The sequence below is a fragment of the Amphiura filiformis genome, chromosome 5, assembly GCF_039555335.1.
Source record: "Amphiura filiformis chromosome 5, Afil_fr2py, whole genome shotgun sequence".
In the NCBI taxonomy this organism is placed as follows: domain Eukaryota; kingdom Metazoa; phylum Echinodermata; class Ophiuroidea; order Amphilepidida; family Amphiuridae; genus Amphiura; species Amphiura filiformis.
Genome location: NC_092632.1, coordinates 45,909,410 through 45,926,104, shown reverse-complemented (window position 1 = coordinate 45,926,104; position 16,695 = coordinate 45,909,410). Strand labels below are relative to the sequence as shown.

The following is a 16,695-nucleotide window of genomic DNA, read 5'->3' as shown; positions in this document are numbered from 1 at the left end:
ACTCTGAAGCCGCACTCGCCGTCCTAATCCAAATAGTGCGAGATATTTCGAGTAATAGAGGTGAAGTTTATGATGTTGTTTCTTTGCAAATTCCCAATGTTTTTCGGGTCCAAATGTATTGGGAACTTTCATAATGATTGCATATTATCATTTTGAAAGAAAAAAAGGAAAATCTAAAAATGTGAAAAGATCGTACATTAAGGCTTTAAATGACTCCAGGCTGATGGCGTTCTTGATTGTAGATGGTAGGCCATTCCAAAACCTTGTAGCATCAGCATGAGCATAGTATACAAAGAGAGATTATGAAACAGTTGCTAGCCTATTTGAGCTCGGAAACTGAAAGACATTCAAAATATAACTAGTTCGATGTACTATTCACAACTTTTTTATTTGGATTTGGTCCCAATTCATGATTTCACCCCATTCACTCAGTCCTACATAAAATGCTGTCATATTTTACACCTGTCTCTGTGGAATATGATCATAGTGATAGAAGTAGCTCGCGTTTATATCATGCTTAGGCACATTTAAGCAGTATGCAGACTTTTTATTAGACGTACAATATTGTGACGTAAAATCGATATGTTTCTACCAGATATTATACATAACATATTATCGATTTTACGTCATCAAACATTCGTTAGAACTTAAACATTACTGGAAATAGAATGGCAATAGATTAAATAACGTAGATATGTTACATACAATATTGTACGTCTAATACTCGGAGTCTGCATACCGCTTTACGTGCCCATCCGGCCTGAGCCACCTACCCAGCTTAAGAAATCAATCCGGATCTGATATGGATTGTATAGCACCGTCTTGACCGTGCATGATTTTAAAACTATTACACGTAATTTTGTGAATCATCACTTTTAACGCGTACCCTACTCGAGTAGGGTATCGGATGGTATAATATAAAAAATTATACATGACATTAATTTGTTTAAATGAATATAAATGAATTGGTAGGCCTACCGGTGATCAATTAGATGACCGGTGATATAGTCTACGTTTTAAGGTTAATAATATTCTTTTGGGCGATAGGCCTTATTATAATGAAATGATGAATTGTGATCCAACTGATATGAACTTGATCAGACACAAGCCCGGGGACACAGGCCGATGATGTCACCAAGATGTCAGCAACACAGTCACGAATTACTGTTTTCCTATTTTATACTTAATGCTTCTGTATAATGAAGTCGTTTCACTTCCAGCCTATGAATAATCGCGTATAGGCCCATACTACATAAGTGTAATACAGAACAAATAAGATATGGCGTGAACTTTCGAATGTTTTGGGAGTGATACTTCAATGAAAGCTACAGGTGAGTACCTCGGAAATAATAATTATCAGTTATGCTGTAAATTAAACAAATTATGTAACTATTAAGACCATCATATATAGGAAGTGTAAAAAGTTTGTTATTTCCTACATACGGGGCATTAGTTTCTCGGCTAACTGACTAGGGGACGACGGACTTCGTCGGTGTTTTGACATAGGCCTACTCAAAATGAGTTGTATAGGGCCAAAACTTTCAAAATCAATGAGTGAAAGGGCCAAAACTTTCAAAATCAATGAGTGAAACTCACAACGTTTTGGGACCTAAATGTAATTAGTCAAAGAGATATGGTAAATTAGTGCGATTTGGCATACAGTCATATCGTCATACGTCGCTAGAGGCCACCGTGTAACTGCAGTTGCCTCATAATTTGTTTTGACATACTGTCGTATCACATGACGTATTCACGTATAGGCCTATCATTATTAAGACTGGTTGTCAAATTATGCATGATTTGACATACTCTCGTATGAGTTTGCAGATTAATTACTTCTAATTAGTGAATGAATAAAAAGTTTGTATTATGTGGAGAACAAAGACATATATATTATTGATTATATTCGATATTCCGTGATAATAATAAACATATTTTACTTTTGTGTTCTCGATCTCCAGTGGGTCTTCAAAAATTGGAATAGGTCTAACTTTAAATGCGATTTCTCAAAGCTGCATTTTTCGTCATGTTCACAAATGGTCACAAATGCGAGCTTCAATAACAGGCATACAGCCTAATAATAAAAATAACCATCACCATTATTAATTTCCATTGCAGTCCACATAACTTGCAGTTCTCTACCGTCTGAAGGATGTCAATAGTTGAAATGCTGCAGTTCATATTAACATTGCTTTACATCCAGAGGGTGTCGGTCGTGTCGGGTTTCCAAGTGGTCCGCCCACAAAAGCTTGTGCTAGTATGTCACCACATGAAGGTCATAGAAAGAGTTTGGTAACACGACAGTCCTATCCTCGTGTGCCATTCTCATTACTCGTCAATAATCGCACCTATGTACCTGGACAACACATTCAAGGTTTGTGAAAGAGACTAAGCGTCCATCCTGTTTTAATAAAAATGCTGAAATAATAATAGATTGCGATGTTACATATATGGTCAATTCCAGCCAAAGCGGGCCAAAATTCTCTCTGGGGGCCATTTTGAAAATGTTTTCCTTTTCAATTCTAGACTTATCAAATGAGACGATCATATCTAGTGAATCATCAGGTGGAAGTGCCATCGGATTGAAAAATAACTTTTCTTGCTAGACCAAATAAAGTGTTAAATGCGCATATGCATGTTACCCACGAATTCAAGCATTTTTCACCTGTTGTACGCCATAAAATTTCACTTTCTTTAATATCTTTCAATATTTTATGTGTGACTCATATACACTAGAAATCGGTGAAGACTTTGAACGTAAAATAGAATTTTATTACATATATCTACAAAGAAATATTTTGGTTATTACAAACTTTAAGAAAGAACCAGGTGTACAGTTAAGATTGTGTCAATTCTTCGAACTCTTTCCAAAGTGGCTGTCATTTAACATTACTGCATTATTTCGAAAGATTAGAATAAATGCTTCATATAAATATAAAGTTAGATTTTGTATCTCGTCGCAGGATGAGGATCTCGGATGGATTCGTGGGTAACAGCGTCTGGAAAATAGCAATTCCTATTAATTGTTTTAAATAAAAATAAAAATTACTTTTCCGTATGTCAATAATTCAGGCTGCAATGGCACTAAAATGAATTTTAATCAAAATACAAACTACATGGAATATTTAGAATGGATCATTATGGCATTTTGGGTATAAAAATTTTGAGAATAATGAAGTTGCCAAATTCAAATAGACAGAGCAAACAGTTTTATATTATTATTTTAGTAAAATCATTCCATATTTTCATGCAGCAATATTCTATTAACTCGTGTTTGACAGTTCCTATGAACTAAAACACTATCAATACAGTGTTAACTATAATTTAAGTAGGGATTCGTGGGTAACCAAAATGTTCGTGGGTAACACATATTTGAAGGTATGTATTGGTAAGCGGCAAAATAGAAAATATTACAGAAGGTTGGAAACCATCATGCGGTTATTCCTCCATTGTGTTTCAATGATTCCCGTTTCTCTAACCAATTGCATTTACCCAAAATGGTAATTTAGGATAATCAATCAAAACTTCATGATACAGCTTCAGTATACCTTCAAGAGGACGCTATTAAACAGGACTGTTTTGGAACCTATTTCGCATGTTTTCAAAATGTTAAGATGCATAAGAAACATATAATTTACGAGTAAATCCTTGGATTCGTGGGTAACGCCGAATTCGTGGGTAAAGCTATAAGTACTATAGTACCGTTTGGGGTTTGCGTTTCTTAGGTGCATAAACTGTAAGAAATGTAAAAATTATAGCATACCCATGGCTTGAATATGTGCTGATTTAAACTTAAAATAAACAATCTCCTTGTTTTTCAAGGTTAGCATATTTTCGTGATTCGTGGGTAACAAAAGTTTAAACCGTCGTAGGGTCTTTTTTAAAGCGGTGAACGTATTTTTACGATTTACATTTTTAAGCGCTTGTCAAACTAAATTCAGTGTCCAAAGTCATTAAATGTTAATTTAAGTTATGGCAATTATATTTGCTGGATTCGTTGGTAACAGTTGATACGTGGGTAACGTAATTTTATGGGTAAAACGTATTTGCATAAAATAATCACTTGGACCTCAGAATTATAGAACGAAACTTCGTTTCATGATATAGTCATTTATGGCATATACACTTAACATTTTTCAGAACGATCATTTTATTTTTGATACGCGGGTAACAAAATTATTAGCCAAATTGACTTAATGGCCTCTAGAGTCCACAAACTTTGGTGGAATTCAATCGTTTTACATATGATGAGAGATCATGCGAACGTCTTTCTAACGGTAATAATTTCATTTTAATTGAAGGACATTCAATGACATATATGGTGATTTATCTTTGAATTCGTGGGTAACGCCAATTCATTTAAGCCATCATAACTTGTCCCCTGGTATGACTTGCTAGTAAAGGCCTATATGCAAAAAGAGAGCACATTGGACGTGACATGATATGCCCTATCAATAACGTGATTTCCTTTATTAATGACATTTTAAAGTGGCAAGTTAACATAGAGAGAACTTTGTCCCGCTTTCGCTGGAATTGACCATATACGTGATGCGTGAACAGTGTTATATGACGTTCAACCCGCGCCTTATGGTCTTGGACTGGATTGTGCTCATTCATTACGAAGGAGAAAAAGGCGGCTGGAACAAAGACTAACATTTGATCTGGTCACTAGATGGCGATGCGATTGAACATTTAATGGTCACCGATTCCTCTGCCTACTTCTTTACAACAAGTAACATCATGCTTTTGATTTTAGTTAAAAACCAAGGTTAACATACTGTTTAAAATTAATTGTATTTCAGTGCTTCCCAAATATTATAGCTGCCAAAAAACAAATATTTTGGTAGATTAAAAACCGATGCCTCCATATATCATGACTTTACTATCAAAATGAGACTTTTTCGTGGTGAAATTAGAAATTAGGAGCGTTGCATGAACCTCGGCATGCTGTAAAAATCAGCATATTTCAACGCCACCCGTGCGTTTTATACGGTGTTGGTATGTGAAATCGCAATCTCTATTATTAAATTATGTAAGCACTGGACATATGGAATGACTCTGTCCATTTTAAGACGAGAAGACAAGGTACAGTGAAAGAAACCATGCTGGCTATATTGGCCGTTTAACGTGAACTTCTAGGGGAATTTAAAATATCTGATACTTGTGTCAAGTTGCTCTACGAGACCTGGCAAACACTATTTTCCACCAAAAGACCTAAAAATTAGGTCTTGTTGGGAAAAAATGTGTACCTTCTATACGAAAGGTCAACTATCAAAACACCTTTATTTGGGGCTAAAATAATAGGTTGAAATTGCACAAATACAATCCCAGTAAAACCGGAACGAAATACCGTAAAACCCCGTCTACAAGCATATATAGTGGTTTTTTTTTTATAAAAGCTTAATTAATTCGAAGTAAGCGTTAATATACCGGTACCAATACAATAGATCGGTCTTAAAATAATACTTGTTTGTATATGCTTGGATCCGTAATTTATTTGCTCAAACTCCATAATGGCGACTGGATTAATGTAGCTTTCATCAGAAGCACACTATGCTTGTAGACAGGGTTTTACGGTATGCTCGTCCCCTGATCCACTCCCACCCCCCATTTTAATGTTTCCGCCGCCACTGATACCAAGAACTGACTATAAATGTTTCATATTTTTCAGTTATTTTAACAGGTGATATTAATTTCAAAGGATTTTTCGTCCAAGCCAGAAGCATGGAAGGCGACTCAGGTGTACCACTAGGAAGGTTTATCAACCCGCATGTAGGATCCAAAGTCATGTCATGTTCATTGTCACCAACTGCTGCTGTGAGTTTATTATAGGGACCGGTCAATGTTTAAGATGAAGATGATCCGATTTCATCACAATTTCCACCTTGTCCTGGACTTGGGTGGTTTTTGGATTTCACGTGCTCAATCGACGCACAAAGAGGGTGGATTGGTGTTGTTCTTTTATACATATGGATAGGCCTAAGTATACGCAACAATTTCCCCTTGCATAACTCAATTTGGCCAAAGTATGGACTTGGGTGGGTTTTGCATTCACTCAAATGTAATGATCCGCACTGCCAAAGTGCGTCATTAAAGATATGAACCTTGTGCCGAACTTTAACGAACTGCACAGAAATGTATTAAGTAATACCCAGGGTATCACCGCAGGACCATTGCAACTTGTTAAAATGCGATAAAAAAAACCAGTCTGACGTCAAGTTATTTTCCATTAATTTTCAGAACGCCTGGTCTCATATGGATAAGTATCACAAGTCGGATACTACTGCTACTTGGGTAGCGCCACCTAGCAATGAAGGAAACATATTTTTCAGGTATGCTATTCTAATGTATTGGCACGGCGCTGTTGTCCCTGATCAAACGCATGTTTATAAAAGCATAAATTGTAGACTAGGTACTGTTGGTCGAAGCAGCCAAAAAATATTGATTTTCGTTATGTAAATCAATATATTATTGAAAAATAATACTTTGATAATTTGCAATAGTTCATCCTACAAACCATATACTTTCAAACCTCGTTGATAATGAGTTATGTACGTTTATGTAAGTGTTGCAACTTAAGAACCACACTACCTACAAAAGTATATCTGTGATATTTGAATTCTTCTACACACTCTTCTCGCTATGAAATGAGCAATGCGATTTTTGCCAAAGCTGACTACCATTCGCAAGATGCTATGAACTACCAAATCGCAACACTTTAAAATAGTGTCAAACTTTAAGTTCAGAAGTTCGATGACGTCATAACACGAAAGTCTTTTCGTGGTGGTGGTGGGGGGGGGGTCAAAAAGTCCGATTACGTTTGTAAAAAACTATAGGGCCTAGTGATCTTTCGAGTTTGGAATTTTTCAACATTTCACACGTTTCTAGGGATCCTGGGGCCATCAGCCAACGAAAGGGCTTTCGTTTATAGGACTTCATCGAACTTTTTGTTTGCTCACTTAATGTTAAAATGCAAATTACATGTTCTCAAAAAGTTCATTAGGCCTAAATACCTAACGTTCTTGGTACATGGTACGTTAACATTGGGCTTTATAAACAGTTTTTTTTTTAAATATGACCAGGGGCTGAGGTAACCATCATCATCAAAGTGGGAATTTTCCTAGCATGTGATTTGTATCAAACGAAGTCAGGCCTATATGATACAGATACCAACTGGATATAAGAGAGATATCAAGTTCATGTTTTATATGTTATTGTTATTTCCAACGCCAGAGTCTCGAACCATAGAACGCTCGAACTGGCAAAGTTATGTATTTTTAACAATTTTATATCATGGTTGGTCGATTGACATGCTAGGCGGTCCCCGGGGGGAGGCCATGTAGTGCTGCCAGTTCGAGGCTCTAGACCTTCAAACTTTATGACCGGAGCGAAGCCCGTGCACTCAACTTAAATGTTGGTATAGGGTGCGTCGCGGAGCGCCGAACTTCGTTAACTAAGAACTGATTTTCGGACAAAATAGGGGCTTGATGAACTGAAATTAAGGACAAATTATACCTATAGGTTGTGGTGCTAAAAAAATTCCAATTGTTTTCCAAATTTGAGCTTACAGCCTGAGCTACGGTACAAACCAAATGTCAGAGCGAGGCTCAAATGTAAGAACTGGAGCAGATCCAAATGTGGGGCTTATGAACTGCCGGACGCAGCCTGAAAAGGGGACCATTGACCGCCGCACATACCCGTACCACCTTTGTATGTGAGTGCCCCCCCAGCGAAAGGGGAATATTATAGGTCTGAATAAAGTCACGCAATGATCCGTTTAATTAAGTTCTCAGCTGCTAGCTGCGAAAACAAAATGACATATATGAATAAAAGATGAATGACTATCAAGAAAACTGAATTTATTCATTTAACCCTGTGATATTTACACAAAGACATCAAATTATGCAGTATGTCCATAATGCAAACGTTCTCGAGTCAGAATATAAACCATCAGAATACTATTCTCCCATATTTGTGCTTCTTCAAGTCGTATACACAACTGTCATTGTGTGTGTCTCCTTGAGAAGCATGCAGACAACACTATTTGAGTATTCTAGAGGAAAGTATAGTTTTCCGTCATAATGAGGCAATATAAAACTGTTAAGGGACAAGTGCGTGGTCATGACCGTGACCACAGTATATCCTGTTTCTGATTTATCACTAGCATTTCAAGAAAGAGTGGATTTTCGCTCTTTTACTCAAAATGAGCACTATATCTATTGATTCTGAAGAGCCAATAGAATTAGTTATACAGTAGAAATATTATGCGTAGGCCTATAGTGATCATTTTGGTAAAAGATCGATCAAAAATCCACTCCTTCGTTCATGAAATACCTCAAATCCAAACTCATTTGCAGGTGAATTTTACCCACTCAAATCTTACTCTGAAAAGTGGATTTATTCTAGTTTCATATACTATTTTAATAGTGAAATAGCTCAAAATTAGACGATTCGTTGGGCATTATTTGAATGACCGCGATGAATTCTTCTGCACACTTTAATTGTCCTTACGCTCAGTGTATAGTTCTACTGTAATTTGCGGTATTTAAACCGCACGACGTATGAAGCGCGGCACGTGGGCGTTTTTACGTAACAAAAGTCCAATACGTAAATCGGGATGTTTCAAGAGTTTCCAACTTTGAATAATTGGGCTTAAGCATTAAATTAATATAGCAATATCAAAGGCGTTTCCATCACAACAGAATGGTTAATTGCCTCGGTTTATGGGGAATATAAATTACGAGGCCAATTGTTTGGTCCAAATCCAAACATCTTTTCAAAACTTTAATTTCATGTTTCATATGGTTAATGATGTAAGACGGTCATCAATTTGTCTCCCTATAAAAGAGTACTCGTGCTGCCTTCAAAGATGAGCATACTGTACGAGTAGATTTACGTGACCGACGATTTAGAACATTCGGAAATAGTGATGTTTGTCTTTCTGTGCCTATATTCCCTGTCGGTCATGCTGTCGGAGGGTCATATTCATAATAGTTCTCTTTATTGATTTACGTCATCTGAATTGAAATCACTGAGTTATAGTTGAAAAAAAGTTTTAAATATGGATTCAGAATCTGAAACGAATGACATTTACGTCCAGGGACCACTGAAACCCAATGCGTTACCATCCTCAAGAGACTCAAGTAGAAATAACTTGCGGGAAAGGGTAGATTTTCACCCAACATCATGGACCGCGTTTTTAGGGTCCCGTTTTTCAGGCAATGATAAGGCTATTCTTTGCTATTCCCCCTGAATTACCAAAATAGTGGTAAAGGAAAAGTATCTCATTTTCAAGAAGATATTCAAGGAAGGTCAGTGATTATAGGGTTGGTTTTCCGCGGTATTTTTATTTTCACATCGTCACCCTCATAACCAAATATTTTTTGCCCGAGTCATTTTAGAGGTTTTGAGTTTATTTGTTCAAGTCAATCTTTATATCATTTGCCGCCTTGTGACTTGGTCATAGAGCATGCAAGCGCCCTCAAAACACCTTTATGATTTTCTGCCTAAGTCATTGACTTTATAGCATACTGCAGTTACTGTTCATTTTCCTATACACAGTACTCTCACCATTGACGCGTGACCTCTACAAACAGTGGATGTTGCCGCCTTGTGACTTGGTCATAAATCATGCAAGCGCCCTCAAAACACCTTTATGATTTTCTGCCTAAGTCATTGACTTTATAGCATACTGCAGTTACTGTTCATTTTCCTATACACAATACACAGTACTCTCACCATTGACGCGTGACCTCTACAAACAGTGGATGTTATAGGTATAGGGCATTGCCTAGTTAACGTCACTGTGTGAAAATAACCGGCCAATATTTAAAGTACTCTCTGAAATTCTAGAAAATATAGTTTTGTAACATGTCCTAAATTTTTAGCTAATTTAGGTGTTTGGAAATATTCGCATGTAATATTCTGTGTAAATCAAATGCATTGTGTACCGCTCTCTTGTGAAGGGCATTAAAGCTAAACCACTTGACGGATATTTTTGCCCGGATTTTTTGTACTTGATGTCAATCAAGAATAATGAATACATACATGTAGGCTAAAAACTGAGTAGGTTGGGCATCTGCAAATGGTCGTACCTCCCTGATATGTAAATGACAGATAACACCAAAAGAAATGAAGAAATTATTTCCAAACCGTGTTAAGTCTACAACCATTATGTTTCTCATTTTCAAGAATGCTGGTTAACAATATGCAGACTATTTGTCTCATTTGGGAAACAAAGGCTCACACCGTATTGTTACCGTGCGTTTGCGTTATAATCGTTCACCCAACTGAAACTATAATACCAGCTCATTGCAATATCGCACAGGTAAAACAGAAACATGTGTAGTGGGGATTTGACCAGAGAAGATCTGATTTAACATAGTTGAGCTGTTTTCAGTGAGTGTTATCTTGGTTTAATAGCTTTTAATATGGTGAATTCTACTGTATACATAACTGCATCATGGGCGATTTATTTCAAAGAGTTATTCCAGGACTTATACCACTCAGTGATGTTGTCTTTATCATTAGTTAGAATAAGTAAATTTTATGCACATAGGCCTATTTTAGTTTCAACACCTTAACACCACCAACACAATACCCATAGGCTACCAACACCACACCATCAATGTGTTACCCTCATAACCAAATTCATTTAGTTGTATGCCTTTTTCTCAAAACTGCAAAAAAAATGACTTGGGCAATGTGAGAGTCCGCTCGAAAATGTATATGAGTGGCCCGGGGCATTATTTTACGTTGACCGACTTCTCTAAATCAGTATTAAATCAAATTCGTTTTAAACCCTAATTGATTGATAAATTATCAACTCAAGATTTACATGATTCTTTCATTTTAATAGCTTTTAATTAAGTTAAACACGGATTCAAATTTGAACTCATTTCCTGAAGTTTCAATCATGTCATCAAAGTAGGAAGCAAATGCTGTGGTGAATGCCGAAATTTGTAAGATAGTGAACTCTTACACACTCCGAAATGCACGTGCATTTCCAAGATTTTTTGACTCTGTCCTTTATTTTTCTGTTGAGTAAGGATGTGGGTTTTTTAATTAAGCCGATAGCATTTGGTCATTCCATCCAAAGAATTTGCCCAGCTAGCATAAAATAATCTGATCTAGATTTGCTTTAGATTAGCTGTTTTAATATACAGCATTGCTTGCGCATAGTAATTAAAGTGCAATAAGGCCGAAAGCAGATTATAGGGAATTTTAGGTGCTTGACTAACATAATGAAGATGGGTCAAGAGGCAACTGATTGTATTTCCATGTTTTAAAATAAAGGAAAATGTCATTCCGTTAATTAAATATGCAAGAACACGAAATTTTAGATATAACAACATTGTAAGGCCACATAAAATTAAAAATTCGTTTCACGTCCCTATGTATTTTTGGAAAAGTGAGGTGGAAGAGAGGTGGTGGGTTTTTTTTCTTTCTTCAAAATTGACTTTGATAAAGCATTTTTCACGTAAAATTGACATTGCTAGCAGTTTTCAGCATGTTCGAGGAAAACGACGATGCCTTTTTAAAATTCTATTATAAGGGGTTATACACCTTAGACTGGAGTGTCACAGTTACCAAACACTTGAAAGTGATTCATGCTGACTATATAAACTTGTTTATCAGCATTAACATTGTACCAATATATAACTTGAATTACATAGGAAAATAATACAAAAAAATATCCCAGAAAGTGAGAACGGAGGCGAACATTCTTATGCGGCCTATTATGTTGCTTTCATAAATCTATTGAATTTATTTATTTTGTATTTGTTTCCAACCTATTATAATTATATATATATTGTGTGTTTACTTGCTTATTTGTTTATTTGTTATACGTTTTGCATTTAATTATATGCATTAATTATTTGTTTTCCTCTATTTGTTTGAATCAACAGGGCAACAGTGGTTAAAGAGAAGAGTATATACTGGGAGAACATATTTTCCGACATAGTTCATTATACCGGTCCTATATATCAACCTACTGAGCCTCCAGAACTAGAACCAAAAAATGGTAAACTCTTTATTCATTGTAATGATCAATTTATTTCAGAAGAATTTAATTATATAGTTCGATGATAAAAAGAAACACTGAAATTGTTGAATTATTATTTTTTAACAAAAATCTTAGATATAATATCTTTTAAAAACATTTTGTTTTATAAAACGTGGCACCTGATACACTCATATCAGTTAATACCGATTCATACTCAAATCATCAATAGATTAAATCAATTTTACATAATAAAAGACAATTCCCATTTCCCTGAGCCTCCCCCCTCCTACAAGGGAAAATCTCAAGAGAGGGGGAGGTTAATAATAGCTTTTAATAACCTAAACCGATGTGTCTTATTTCCTTTTATGTATTTTAGTTCCGTGCACAGGAGGCCCGCGGCTTGCAGCATCCATTACCACATCAATGATGCGTGTGATTGTCGCCCTTGTTCTCATTATACTGATGTTTTAAGAGCGCATCATCACCTTGGTAACAGCTGGGTCCCGTTATCACCCGGTGGCTAAAGACAAACTTGCTAATCACTCTCAAAGTTCAAGTGCAGTGAGATGCCTAGCTACTATTTTTCCAATGTTAATTTGGAATTTCTCCAGACTAAAATATTTTACGCGATTATTGACAAAAACAAATATAAATTGATGTATTATGAAAACCGTATGTCCGATTTGCTCCAAACAAAAGGCATATCCCTGCTGTACTTTAGCCTACTCAATTAATCTGTTTAAAACATTTTCTAAGCATTTCCTAATTTCTAGAAAATGCCTCCAATACCACCTTAAAATGATAAAATGACCAGACCAGAAATCTTTTGTGACTGTTTATGACATTAATCAACAAATTATGCGGATCCTATTATGTTGCATTTTGATGTGGCAGTCATGTCCATAACACTGGAAATTGATATGTAGGCCTACGAATCATTTTGATACAGCCTGTACACCTGATCCGTGAACTTTGTCTTTTTTAAAGACAAATTATTTATTCGTGTTAATTGTTTATCTTGTTGATTCCGAACAATGAATCATTGCAGAGTTGTTTGGGGTTAACAACAAATATAATTAAAAAATCACATTTATTTAATAGCATAGTTTTGGCGTCAAAATATTATTTATATGGTAGTCTACATTTAAGTGATATGATTTTGGGCCGGAGTGACGGGTGTCTGAAAAATGAAGGTGGAACACTGAAGTAAAGATGGAATAACGAAGACATTTGCCAGATCCACACACATACGGGTGTCTAGAAAACGAGACCGAAGTCTCGAAGATGGAACTTATATAGACCTTCAAACAATATAATACACCGCAAAAACAGTGTAATAGGATTTATACATTAAACACATTCTTGCCTAAGTTTGTAAACGTGTTTAAATACTAAACATGTTTAGAGTATTGATGGATTGAACACTTGATGTTCAAGAATTGATTGAGAATTTTTTACTCATTTGTTGAGTTGTGACCTTTTGACCAGTGTTGAGTAAAATATTTTTTACAGTGTACGTATTGTTTAGTTTCTAAACATGATTACAAAGTGAACGCAAGCATGGCAAGATAGAAATTATGTGTTCAATGGCACAGTTTTTGAAGTGTATAATTTATGTAACTTATACTGAACTTTTTCAACTGATGTGATTGTTTTTGCACATCTAATCAAGTCAATTGATATATAGGATTTTCTCCGTTGTACGCATGACGTCAATAAAAATTCCCTTTAAAAGGGAAAGCCAGCCTCAATGTAGAAGAGGTCTTGTAATTAGTTTTGGTCAATGTGAAAGGCATTTTTAGGATCACGCTTACATCTACATGACAGTCCACCAAACCATCAACGATGAGAACATGCACACTGAAACAGCAGAAAACATTAATTCCTAATCTCATGTCAACTCTTTTAATTCATTACATGTACTCCAAATTGTTCTGGTCTGTTTGTTTTGTTGTTGTTGTTGTTGTTGTTGTTGTCGTTGGGTTTTTTGTCTTTTCAGCTTTTTACCCACGATATCTCAATTTCCAATTTTGTAATACCACAACTTACGAACTCAATATCTTCGCTTAGGAATGTCCGATTTCACTGCTTTCGATATATACACTGCCGGTTTGAGTTAACTTACATGTACATTTTATTTTAAAATAACTTAATTAATTCGCAATGTATAGTTTAAGCCTACTATATTATAATAGATAGTGGCCAGCACATTTATAAAGGACTGGTTACTCACTACAATCTTCACTCTTAAACTGTGTTTTTCTGAATGTGCTGATCATGTTGATTGCTAGTCGGAAACTACTGCGAAGCTATGGACATGGCATCTTACATACTCCATTCTATAACAGTCTGCCTAGTGCCTTGTGTGTTTTCTCTTCAATCATTTTGTTGAATGTAATTTTATGAATCAAATAGTTATGTGTCATTTTATTTATAATAAAGAAGTTATTAAATTAATAAAGTAAGACAATTTATTTATCTATAAGTGCATGTCAAATGGGGTACATTGTTCAATACTATATGCATAAATTATGCCCATATTATAGCTAGGCCCTAAAAACTTTATTTTGCATCGGATTTTTCCCGTTGAAAAGACAAAACTGATGTTTATGATAGCAACCATTTCATCAATAACATTTGAGTCATTTTTATCCATAAAACGACACAGGATATGATAGATAACTAAACACAGCCAAAAAAGAAAGTCTCCATTAGTTCCATCCCCATTTAATCAGAGTCTGATGAGTTTATGGCAAAATAATTTATATAATAGTTTTCTATACACTTTCCCTCAAACGTTGATACCAAATTCGATATTAAAAATTTAATCATCATGAGCATAGGAGCCGTTGTTTGGAAATTCGTGCAATTTAAAAAATGACAAATTACGAATTGACCACGCAAAATCCAATGCATGGTATCAGCTTATTATGTGGCCTGAAGCAACCCGTACATGAATCATTGCACACTTGCCTGCGCACAATTGAAAGAGCGGGTTATTTGATTTGCATTTTGACATGCATGGGTAAACCTTTAACCTGCCGGCCTATTCAGGCGACGTAATTCTTGGTACTCACGCTAGCTCTGCTACGTGATACAATTCCCTATGTCATTTTTAAAATTGCGCGAATTTCCAAACAACTGTTTCTATGCTCACGATGATTAAACTTTTGATATCAAATTTGGTATCAACATTTGAAGGAAAGTGTATAGAAAACTATTATATAAATTATTTTGCCATAAACTCATTAGACTCTGATTAAATGGGGATGGAACTACTGGAGACTTTCTTTTTTGGCTGTGTTTACTTTCACATCAATATGGTCCATATGATCACAGATTGTTGAGAATCTGTGATATGATCCGGGGATATGGTGAAGATTTTGATTCTATAGATCTGTTATCAACATGAGATCACGCTGTTCAGTGGTCAAGGAGTAAGGACCCCGGTCAAGGACACTGATATGACATCATAGGTGATGTCAGATTTTCTTCTGCTGACCATATGATGCTATATATATTAACTATTATTGTTACATTTAGGCCTTTAAACTTTTAAAGTCATAATTAATTAGTTCAAACATAACTTTGGTAATACTCACTCGTTTTCGTTCGTTGAAACGGCAAAACATACTTACTTTTCCTAACAAATCGAATTAAAATATTTAAAAAAAATTTAACCACAAAAAGTAAAAAAAAAAATCATTCCAATACCACTAAAATATAATCTCTTGAGTAAACTGACCCCAAACCTGAAACAGGTACCAGCCCCGAATGGGCTGGCGAAAAATGACTTCATTTACATGATTTAAGCCTTGCGATTGGTCACATGCAGAATGAAAGTGTCATTGTCAACAAATTGACGTCAGGCGTACACATATACGCTTGACATCAATGTATTGTCAACGACACTTTCATTCTGTACACGCACCTATCTTTAATCATGTTTAAAACACGGGAGCAGGCGGAAAGTTGAGAAGCTTTGAGATGACCTATAAGATGCCCCGCGACTGAAAAACATTTCCTCTTTACTACGCTGATTAATTGCGAGATAATATTGTAAAAAGTTGATGTCGGCCTTGATATATAGTTATAGGTTAGTTGATATCTGGGCATTAAAGACATGATAAATAACATGCATATTGCATGGTAATGAAAAGGCTAGTATATAAATGTACAAATGAGGCCAAGAATCAATAATTTGTAATAAATCTGTATATATGTATTTGATATTGCAAAAAAAATAATATAGCTGAAAATGATGAATGGCTTGTTCATGTTGTTATGAATTGACGTCAAACTGCTTCTTGTGTTAAAGGGCAGGTCTATCAAGTTTATCTCTATTCGAAGAGAATAATTATTACATTACAAGTTGACACTCGTTGCAATTTTTTTAAAGTCCAGCCTCGTACGTGTTCTGCCCCCGTTTAGTGAAGCGTATACGTGTTCTTCCCCCGTTTGGCTGATGACGTAAGTAAATGAAGCGGACACATACCTCTCTCATCATACAATCACAATCACTTTGACAAGTTTGACATTAGCAACAATGAGTTGTTCTATTATTTACCATAACAATGCTGCATAACAATATGCAGACTATTGTTCTCATTTGGGAAGAAAGCGTTACACAGTATTGTTACTATGCGTTTGCTTTGTAATATTTCATCCAACTGAAACTAATAACTATA

General features: G+C 35.5%; 1 protein-coding gene across 1 annotated transcript; it reads left to right on the top strand.

Annotated features, from left to right (window-relative positions):
- Positions 1–274: 274 nt before the first annotated feature.
- LOC140153230 (ferric-chelate reductase 1-like) lies at positions 275–12,706 on the top strand. Its single transcript, XM_072175920.1, has 6 exons — positions 275–1,331; positions 2,119–2,374; positions 5,672–5,817; positions 6,241–6,332; positions 11,910–12,025; positions 12,384–12,706. Exons 2-6 carry the CDS (start codon positions 2,260–2,262, stop codon positions 12,476–12,478), a joined length of 564 nt encoding a protein of 187 aa, XP_072032021.1. The 5' UTR covers positions 275–1,331; positions 2,119–2,259; the 3' UTR covers positions 12,479–12,706.
- The last annotated feature ends 3,989 nt before the right edge of the window (positions 12,707–16,695 follow it).

Excerpts from the sequence above, each read along its gene's own strand:
- LOC140153230 (XM_072175920.1), top strand. The coding sequence starts at position 2,260 with ATGTCACCACATGAAGGTCATAGAAAGAGTTTGGTAACACGACAGTCC. Across the intron at positions 5,818-6,240 it reads CATTGTCACCAACTGCTGCT|AACGCCTGGTCTCATATGGA; the intron begins GTGAGTTTATTA and ends ATTAATTTTCAG. Across the intron at positions 6,333-11,909 it reads GAAGGAAACATATTTTTCAG|GGCAACAGTGGTTAAAGAGA; the intron begins GTATGCTATTCT and ends TTGAATCAACAG.